The 9,987-nt window shown below is 51.7% G+C and overlaps 2 protein-coding genes across 4 annotated transcripts; both read right to left on the bottom strand.

Moving 5' to 3' along the window:
* Positions 1-2,191: 2,191 nt before the first annotated feature.
* Positions 2,192-4,705, bottom strand: Psmb10 (proteasome 20S subunit beta 10). The gene is made up of 8 exons (XM_087900233.1): positions 4,501-4,705; positions 4,203-4,290; positions 4,019-4,116; positions 3,766-3,906; positions 3,378-3,493; positions 3,206-3,264; positions 2,466-2,617; positions 2,192-2,373 (listed from the first exon to the last, which is right to left on the bottom strand). Exons 1-8 carry the CDS (start codon positions 4,554-4,556, stop codon positions 2,262-2,264), a joined length of 822 nt encoding a protein of 273 aa, XP_087756359.1. The 5' UTR covers positions 4,557-4,705; the 3' UTR covers positions 2,192-2,261.
* A 2,021-nt stretch (positions 4,706-6,726) lies between these two features.
* Positions 6,727-9,903, bottom strand: Lcat (lecithin-cholesterol acyltransferase). Of its 3 annotated transcripts, none has more exons than XM_048437055.3 (6): positions 9,715-9,903; positions 8,844-9,000; positions 8,650-8,765; positions 8,457-8,552; positions 8,152-8,376; positions 6,727-7,319 (listed from the first exon to the last, which is right to left on the bottom strand). In XM_048437055.3, the coding sequence occupies exons 1-6, from the start codon at positions 9,866-9,868 to the stop codon at positions 6,745-6,747; spliced, it is 1,323 nt and encodes a 440-aa protein (XP_048293012.1). In that variant the 5' UTR covers positions 9,869-9,903; the 3' UTR covers positions 6,727-6,744. The 3 variants fall into 3 exon arrangements, with proteins under 3 accessions (XP_048293012.1, XP_048293015.1, XP_048293014.1); XM_048437058.3 differs by having other exon boundaries at positions 8,844-9,013; positions 9,715-9,854; XM_048437057.3 differs by lacking the exon at positions 9,715-9,903 and adding an exon at positions 9,090-9,130.
* Between the last annotated feature and the right edge of the window lie 84 nt (positions 9,904-9,987).

Below are 9,987 nucleotides of genomic sequence, written 5' to 3'. Positions count from 1 at the left end.
CACTCCCACACCTGCCTAGGAGAGGTCTTCTTAGGCCGAAGTCCTTGGAATTATCAAGTATCCAGGTGTGAGGCTCCCACCTTGGGGAGGTGGCTCCCCAAGCCTTGCCTTCCTATTGGCTTTCTGAGCCACCTCCTACCCCAAGTGTTGGTCACTGGATACTAAGGACATATGGCTGAACTAGATGTAAAATACCAAACTGGTGGCTGGGAACTGTGAAGTTTCCCAGGGCTATCAGGAGTCCTGGACTCCCAGAGAAGCCAGCTCAGAACATACAGGTATTGTGACTGGTGCCTCTGCTGTGAAGACCAGGGATGGAGGTTCTGAATCTTAACAGACATCATCTCGGGTTTCTCATCAGTGTGGAACAGGAGCCAGAGGTTTGCCCAGAGAGGTGGGATGGGACCCAAACTCTCATGTGTCCGGTTCTAAGGCCTACATTACCATAAGTGTGAGTGAGCCCTCAGCGATGGAGACTCTGGACTGAAGTTGGAAGTATGAGAGTGGCAGCTGTGACCTCTGTTTCTAGACCCCAGACTGCCATGGGCAAGATCTGTCCACAGTGCATTTGTTATTGAACTCCAGGCTGAACTAAATCAATGGAGAGATGGGTGTCTCTGTGTGCAGACTTGCAACAGGTAAGTTGGCAAGAATCTTTCTAGAATATCAAAGGCTTTGACTGACTCAAGAATACCTCAGCCTAGGGGAGGGACTGGGAGGAGAAGAAGGAGGGGAAAGGCAGTCGGGATGTAAAATGAATAAATAAAGATTTTTTAAAAAAATTAATACACCAGTCTAAAGGGTGCAACAAGTGAACGGGTGAATAAAGGGGTGGATAGAAATAAGACCAAATCCAACAAAATATGAATTATAACCTGATGGACATATGGATGCTTAGTGAACTATTCCCTTAACTTTACTATTGCATATACATTTTTTTCATAATAAAATGTCAGGGAACACAAAGTCAGGGGCCAAAGATGTCCAGCCTGGAGAAGAACCTCTCTGGAGAATGTGGCTTATTCACTCTGAAGACCCAGTGGGGCTTAGCTACTTGAGAGCAGGATGTTCCTAGCAGCAACCCAGGGGCCCGGGCCCTCGGGCCCTAGGTGGATGCTTAGCAAAAGTTTCTTGTTACGTGTGTGTCACCTTTCCCCATGAGTTCATGACCCCTTTCAGCCCAGAGAGCTTGGAATCCATCTCTCTACTCACAGCCCCGCATGTGCAGACAAGGCCCAGCTTTTCACCAGCATCTCACACAGCCAGGTCGTTTGAGAGGTGCCATAAAGTTAGAGGCACTGTAGGTTGATGAGGGGTGCTTGGTGAGGACTTGCCACCCGGCCTTAGAGTCAGGAAACAGTTGCTCTATCAGCAGTTTAGCTCACTTGGATCCCAGGGTGGACCTGGTAGCAATAGGGAAGCACTGATAAGCCAGGGAACGGCAATAAATAGGGTCTGTCTATGGGGTCGTTCAAGATGGAGACTGGTGGAGTGTTGGGACCCTTCCCCAACCTCCTCGGTTATGGATGACCCTGGGTAGTGCTGCAGAAATCAGGACATAAGGGATGCAGAGTAAGAGACACAACTGCAAACTTTATTGCAAAGCCAGTGCTCTTTCTATAATACTCAAATCATGATTCAAACTAGGTTCCCATAATACTTGAAAATAGTTTCATAGACTAGTCACTTGGTTGCAACTAATTTCAAGAGCTCCATGCCCTAGCTAATCTAAACAAAAAGCTCGGTGTCATGGGAAAAACTCTTGTTGTAATATAATAATGTAAAAACACCTCATCAGAAGACAAACCACAACCTAATCAGAGCCTTTGAACCACAGTGCACATCTGTGTTCTCAAGGACTGACCATTGGCAAGGCACTCTACTGATGGGAGAGGCCTGCCTCCTCCTGACTTGGTTTGCCAAGCCAGTGAGAATGCTACCTCAAGTCACCCCTGCACAGAGTTTCTATGCAGTTCAAACTCGGCCCTCTACAGTGGAGTATGCTTCCACTGTGTGGAATTAGGCTTGGGGATGACAGGATGTAGCTTTCCACCTCAAAGCCTGCAGTGCTGACTAGAGCTGGAATTCTGGACCGACCGCTGAGATGGTGATGAAGGAACCAGGCCTGTGGTCCTTAGAAGCCCCAGACACAAAGCTCCTATGGCTCACTCCTCTCAAAAACGACAGAGTCTTTTTTATTTAAGTGTTTGTATTTCCCGGGTTTATTCCCCTTTGTTCCAAGCTCTAAGTCTTAGGCCACTTTATTCCACCTCCATGGCCTGCACGGTTTCCTCCAGAAGCTCCAGGTTCAGGGGCCTCACTTCCTGGGTCAGGACAGCTGTGGTTCCAGGAGCAAAGTGGTAACTGGAAGCTCTAGAAGAGAGGGGGGGGCAGCCTTTCAGCATGCAGCCTGTCCTGTTCTGGCAGTCCTCCCAGCCAGCGGTCCTCCCTTCCCCTGCTCCTACCTCTGCACGGGCTTTGTGGGTGAGCTCAGTGTTCTCAGCAGCTTGGCGCCTGCTGCAGTGATCACACACGCATCCACGCTGCCTCCAGAGCCCAGGTCATCCAGAATCCCTGCAGTGATGGCTTCCACCAACAGCTCTTGTGCAGCCTCCAGCTGTGGTAGTGTGAATGAGGTTAAGTGAGCCTGCTGTGGCCTCACACTAACCTGGGGACTTCGTTAATCTTGAAGCCTAGACAGTTGGCCATCTGTGCAAGCCCAACCTCCTTTCTCTCCTGCCAGGCAAAATTCCAGTCCCTTGGCTTCTGACTTGCTTTCTCCCCAAACCCTGTGTTGCCTCCACTCCCTGGTCCTCTGTACAAGCTTCTCAGTGCCCCTTACACTTCCAGGGCCCTTCCAGTGGTCTTCCCACCTACCAAGCTAGTCCTCTGTCACTAAGTTTCTCTCTGGGCCTTAGTTATTCCTGAAGCACATAGTCGCCAATTTCTATCGCACTCCCAAGTCCAGACCTCATACCTCATGAGAACCGCAGTGGGCTTTACCTCTTCCTTCAGTTAATGATCACTTGTGAGCACCTCTCAGTGGTCTATGCTTGGTTACTGCCTGGACCTTCAACATTATTCGGTCCCTATTTAGGTGTCATCTTCTTCACTTCCAAGCCTTCCTTACTTGGTCAGTTTTTTTGTTTGTTTGTTTTGACACTCCCCACCTGTGAGCATGAAGTAATGGGCAGAAGTCGCTCACCGTCATGTTTGGCTGGAACCGGTCCTCCAGCAGCGCCAAGGCTGCATCCTGTCCAGAGCCTACAGGTGAAAAGGCGCATCTGAAGTCAGCTGTTGTCGTCTCCTCTGGGGAACAAACCTTGAAGGTAGGGTTGCAGGAGCAGGATTCGTGGGAAAAGGAAGGAAGCACTCACCCAGGGCCGTAAAGGGCAGACGGCTGTAAGAACCATGAGGGTGTACTCCATAGAGTTGTGGCCCAGTCAGATCAACCCCGCCCACGATCAGTGACGCTCCCACGTGGCCTCGGTACCTGTGGACAAGTGGGCGCTGTTACTGCCAACTGGAGTCGGCTCCGCGTCTTAGGCCACTTCTAGATCTGAGTCCCTCCCCTTCCTGTGACCTGGCGTCCTATAATTGACTGGGCTTCTTCCGGAACTCAGTTTTGGTCACACCGGCCTGGCTTCTTCCGGTCTCTCTGCAGGCAGCAGCCTGGCCTTTTCCTCGCCACCCGCCTCCCCGTCAACCCGCCTATCCGCAAATAAATGACCCCTGCTAGGGATCATCTTTACCCCACCTCCTCACCGGAAGAGTGTCTGGCGCAGCACACGGGTGACCGTGGCCACCCGAGGCTCACGACCGGTGGACAGCGCGTGTAGCTCCATCTTGGAAGCTGCCATCCGTGTGGTCATCTCAGTGTCTGCAGCTACTCCAGCTCCACAGCAGCTGAGGGAAAAGGGATGGTGGGTGTGGACGGGGACGTGCAGGGACAGAGGAGGGCGTGAGTGACAGACAGTGCAGCGTGTTTGAGTGTGGGGACCGGGCTGGGGATTCTTACTAGATTTTGGGGGCGATGAAGTGGATCTTCTCGCAGCTTTTGTCAACCACGACCGAATCGTTAGTGGCCCGCGTATCGGCGCCCAGAATAACTCCATCCTGCAGAGAAAGAGCCTAGCCTTAATGCCCACTCTCTTCTCCGCAGTGGCGCCATCCTAACCCTCCAGTCCTATCGCTCTGCTCACTCGGAACACGAGTCCCGCGATGGTAGTCCCGGTCTTGCGTGCATGAGGGACCCGAAGGCCCGAGAGGACGTGTTCCAAGGACGCATTCCTGCAAACAGTGGGGTGACTCACGTTTCAGTTCTGCTTCTAGGGAGAGCCCTTGAGCCGGCCCCCCAAATTATCTCTACTTTCCTCATCTCCTCATCCCCCTACTTGGTCACCCAACATAAGGCTCCCCCACTTCCACCAGTTAAAAAAAAAAAGGCCTTCTACTGTCGAGCGCTGGCGTCTCCCAACTAGAACTCCACTCCCCCTTCACCTCTGGCAGTTCTCGAAAGAGAAGCCTCCTCTGAATTCCACTGCCTGCTTCAGCATCTCGGGGCAGGGAAGCCAGCTGAGATCCGGAGGTCGATCAGATGAAAAGAGTGAAGCCCGTGGGGGAAGCAGAAAAGCGTCTGCCTCGGCTCCGGTGGGGTTGTTCAGGACGCTTCTCGCTTCCTACTTTCGCTTTCACCTCCACCCCAGTTCAGAAGCTGCAGGCCTCTTTGTGTGGCTTCTGTTTCACTTTCACCTTTGCCTCGGGTTCCAGGGAGCTTGAGGGTAGGGGCTATTGTGCCCCTTGCCAGGTCTTCCATGGCGCTCCTCAGTTCCTCCGTCTTATCTGACTGCAAGCCCATACATATATGCAGGCAAAACTCTGAACCACATACCTCTTCAAGTATAAATGAAGCCCTTTTAGGTTTAATTATGTTCTAGTGATGCCAGGTGCCCACCAAGGTCAGAAGAGGGCATTAGATTCCCTGGAACGAATGATTGTGAACCATATGGGTGCTGGGAGCCAAACCCAGGTCCTCTGCAAGGGCCACAAGTGCTCTTAACTGCTGAGCCATCTCTCCAGCCCCAAATTAAGCCTTTAGATGAATTGTCATTTTTTCAGATCCCAAGCTTCCTAGACTTTTTCTTTTTGGTTTTTGAGACAGGGTTGCTCCATGTAGCCCTGGCTGTCCTGGAACTCAATCTGTAGACCAGGCTAGCCTGAATGCCATCACCTAGCTCTAAACATTTATTTATTTATTCATTTATTTATTTATTCGAGATAGGATTCCTCTGTTTAACCCTGGCTGTCCTGGAACTAGCTCTGTAGACCATCGTGTTCTGCTTGTATGGCAGAAGAGGGCACCAGATCTCATTATAGACGGTTATGAGCCAACCTATGGTTGCTGGGCTGGGAATTGAACTCAGGACCTCTCTGGAGGAGCAGCCAGTGCTCTTTAACTCTGACAGCCCTCCCATTCCCCTGCCTTTTTTGTTTTTTCTTTTTCTCTTTCTTTCTTTCTTTCTTTCTTTCTTTCTTTCTTTCTTTCTTTCTCTCTTTCTTTCGTTTTTCGAGACAGGGTTTCTCTGTAGCTTTGGAGCCTGTCCTGAAACTAGCTCTTGTAGACCAGGCTGGCCTTGAACTCACAAAGATCCACCTACCTCTGTCTCCCGAGTGCTGGGATTAAAGACCACCACTGCCCGGACCTTTTTTGTTTTTTCAAGGCAGGGTTTCTCTCTGTAGTCCTGGCTCTTCTAGATATCACTCTGTAGACAAGGCTGGCTTCGAACTCAGAACTCCACCTGCCTCTGCCTCTCGAGTGTTGGAATGAAAGGGGTGCACCACCACCACCAGGCAATCTTATGAGTGTGTGTGGTTTTTTTTTTTTAAAAAAGATTTATTTATTTATTATGTATGTATAGTGTTCTGCCTATGTGCCAGAGGGAGCCAAATCTCATTATAAATGATTGTGAGCTACCATGTGGTTGCTGCGCATTGAACTCAGGACCTTGGGAAGAGCAGGCAATGCTCTTAACCTCTGAGTCATCTCTCTGGCCCCAATTTTACATTCTTAACAGATCTCCAGTCTCAGCCCCCATATTATACTCTATTGATTTATTTTAGTCGTTTTTTTCAAGACAGGGTTTCTCTTTATAGCCCTGGCTGTCTTGGAACTCAGACAAGTAGCCCTGGTCTACTTGGAACTTTGTAGACCAGGTTGGCCTCAAACTCAGAAACCCGCCTGTCTCTGTCTCCTTAGTGCTGGGATTAAACGTGTGCACCACCATCGCCCAGCCATATTTATTTATTTATTGTTTTTGAATCAAGGTGTATGTGGCCCTGGCTATCCTGGAACTACATAGATCAGGCTGGCCTCAAACTCAGAGATCCACCTGCCTCCACCTCCCAAGTGCTGGGATTAAAGGCATGTACCACCACTGCCTAGTCCTATTTTACACTCTTGTATCCAACTAGAATTCAAATCATATGTCTGTGTCCCATTCCAACAGCTGTACTTATATCTGAGTATTGGCACAGGTACTGTGAAGGAAGGCAAAGGGCAGGCTTTCTGAGCTGCTCAACCGGGGCAATGAGACGCTACACCTCTCATTGTTCAGTTCAATGGCAGGCTTGGCAAAGCCCATCTCACCTCATGCTCCTCTGGGTCGGGTGATACATGAATCCAAGGATCCTAGTAGTGCCTTCCATTTAACCCACACCTCACAGGACTTATAACAGCAAAGGTCTTTATTCAGGGGGTGGAGGACCTGGGCTGGCAGCGGGGGACTCAGGAGTACCATGACGGTAGGCACCCAGGAGAATGGCATTGATATGTTCCAGTGTGTTATTGCTGAAGACCATGTTGAGATGTTCTGTCCCATTCATGGGCAGCAGGTGCACAGGCTGTGACTGGCGGCCCTGCCACCGGCCACAGAGCTCAGTGCTTCGTGTGGCTACAGTGTCATCCCCATCCTCATAGAGCGCAGCCACCGGGTCTTTGTAGGGGAAGCTATGGTCATAGATGTAGGTGCTGGGTGTGGGCAGACCCACACCATACAGACAGTACACTTCCACACCAGGTGCAGGGAGGCCTGCCAGCAGGTCACGTGACTGCAGCCACATGTACCACCCTTCTTCAAAATACAGATCCTCAAAGAAACGCTTGAAGTCTTGGCCTGTGTAGTTGAAGTTTGGGGTGGAAATGAATACGTGGTCTTCAGGCCATACCTGGCGGGCTGGAAACATCCAGGGCGACGTCGTGGTTATGCGCTGCTCCTCTCTCAGCTTGATGCTGGACATGATCGGGATGCCCTGGTTGTCGCCTGTGGATACAGAGCCCGGTGGGACAGGGAGCTGGGCCTGGCTCACAATTTGCCTCCATGAAGAACTCAACCCTGTTGGTGACTGTCCTGACCTTGAATCCAAGACCCAGACCAAAGCAGGCCTGATGCTCAAGCTCAAAGAGGCTATGCTGGTACTTCTGTAAGACAGAGCTATGGGGCCTCAAACGGTGTGTCAGTTAAAGAGAGGGAGATCTGTGGTATGTGTGTGTGAGTGTGTGCATGCGTGTGTACTGGCTATTCTTCCTCAGGTCCTGTACGGGGCCTATGCTGCACATTGGTCACAGGATTGTTTTTTTGGAGGATTAGATGGCGTCTGTTTTACAGTCAGTGACATAGTCTGGTGAGTTACTCACAAGACTGTGAACTTCCACAGTGAAGGCTGGGCCTTGCTGTGCCCAGTATAAAACGGTACTCAGTGAGTGGTGGCTGTATTAGTGTTGGGTTCCTGGGGAAGTTACTCAGAAACACAGAGCATGAGGTCTGGCCATGCTGTGGCAAATATGTTCTCATTAAAACAGATTCCTGGGAGCAAAAAAGCTGAAGGCCAGAGTGTAGAGGACTTGGGGCTACATAGAACAAATCGGAAGCTGACAGACTACTGGGACTGACTTCCTCTATCACCTCCCTTATCATCACTAAAGACTCTACAAGGGGACATCCTAATGGTGCTGTCTTCAAGGAGCTGATGGACAGCTGTATGCCCCACAATTTCCCTGGGTGACACTGTGAGCTCAGTTGGAGTGACAGCCAGCTCTGTGATCTGATTCATCCCTCACCCCACACAGGAAGACAGCAATCAAAAGCTCCTCACCTGAGGCCAGGACCAGCATGGGCTTGACAGAGCCACCCCATGGAGCCCCAAGAGAGATAAAACCATCAATGAAGCGGTCTTTCCAGGACTGAGGCTGGCGCAGTAAGAAATACAGCACATGTAGGCAGCCCAGGCTGTGCCCAATAAGGAAGACAGGCTTCCCATATGCAGCATGCATCTCCTCTACCAGCCCTGCCAACTTCTGGTAATATTCCTCTTGCTGGCCTGGAGATGGGTAGACACCAGGGCAATTAGGGTCTGGGACCACCTGTCATACCCCCAACCCATTCCCTGCTAGCACTTACTGGGTTCCAAACGCCAGTCATAGGGTGCGGCCCGCACTGTCTCATCCCGCACATACCCATTGTTAACCAGATTCTGGACCAGTGTGTGCATGTAACCTGTGGGGAGGCAGCAACACAGGGGACCCTGTCCATTACACCGGTAGGCCAGCCTGATGGCCAAGAAGAGCCCCTGCCTTTCCCTGAGCACACACACCTGCTAGCTTGTTGTCATCTAAGTACTCAACAGAGTAGGTCTTGCCAAAGCCAGGGACACGGATCTGTACACCAGGAGCATTGGACATGCGCCCAGAGCTGCGGTTGTAGACAACCCTGGGGACAGTGGGACATTTAGCAGCCAGCAGCCGAAGGGCAATGTGTAGGGGGCTGGGTAGGGCACATGGGACATACCTGGTATTATCAATCCAGCAGTTCACCCCAAGGGGTAGAAACATATTGAGATCCAGGAAGATGGTGAAGAAGTCCTCTGTCTTGCGGTAGCAGAACCAGTTCACCACATTTGGTTTATCCAGCATGGCTTCTAGACGATTCCCCAGCCAGCCAGGCACTGTGGGCACCAGCTTTTGTTCTGGACTTAGCTTCTCTCCACACCCCCAACCCTGTCACCAAGAAAGCCCACCCCTCCATCTCCCGCACCCTCAAGGCTCTGGTGACACTTATCCTCTCTCCGTCACACTTCTTACAGTCTCACCAGCTCTGCAAATTCCAGACTCCCTTCAGGCAGGGAAGGTGCAGGAACCAAGGCCGCTGCCCTCCGCCCCCACAAAACAAACATCCAGCTTGGCTTTCCATTATTGCCAAAGTCCAAAGAGAGAACAAATAGGTACGGGGGAACAGAGGCTGGGCCTAGAGCAAGGGGCAGGCCTTTCTGGACCTCTGCTGTCCTGTCCTGGACTAGGGTAGCTTGTCCTTGGTAAGGCAGAAGCCAAGGAAGCAGTGGGGCTTAACCCAGTATCCAGTGTGTCTGGAGTCGGCCACAACTTGTACTGCCCTGGCCAAAGCCACAGGCAGACTGCATCCCATTCACCGACCACCACCCCATCCCAAACCCCTGAAGAAGACAACTTGGAGACAGAACAGTGTGAAGGGAAAGGGGCGGCGTCTCTATAGAACAAACCCTTGACCCTTCCCCGTACCAAGTCTGGCATGAGGGCTAATGGTGGGGGCGGATGAACCTTGACAGCATCTGCTGCTGTCAGGTGCTAGGGCCCACGTTCCCCAAGGTCTCGTTTGATGCATCAGGGACCTAGTGGGGGCTTACCTAGGATGACAGGCCTTGTGTGGTTACTGAGTTCAGCCTTGGGCGTGGTGTGCGGGGGGAAGAGCACATTGAGGAGCCAGAAGGGGGCAGCGGGAGGGAGCAGCAGCCCCAAAAGCAGCAGTACCCACTGCCATGGGGAGCCAGGTAGCCCCATTCCAGCCCAGTGCCTACTGCCAGATGAGGCAGTCCTGGGCTGGCCTTATCTAGATCGGGGTTGGGAGGGGCCCCAGGGCCAGTGGGAGGGGCAGAACCACCAATGGGGGTGGCCAGGAA

Source organism: Myodes glareolus, chromosome 22 (genome assembly GCF_982192425.1).
Source record: "Myodes glareolus chromosome 22, mMyoGla1.1, whole genome shotgun sequence".
NCBI lineage: Eukaryota > Metazoa > Chordata > Mammalia > Rodentia > Cricetidae > Myodes > Myodes glareolus.
Note: the sequence above shows the minus strand (reverse complement) of the source record. Positions and strands in the feature narration are given on the sequence as shown.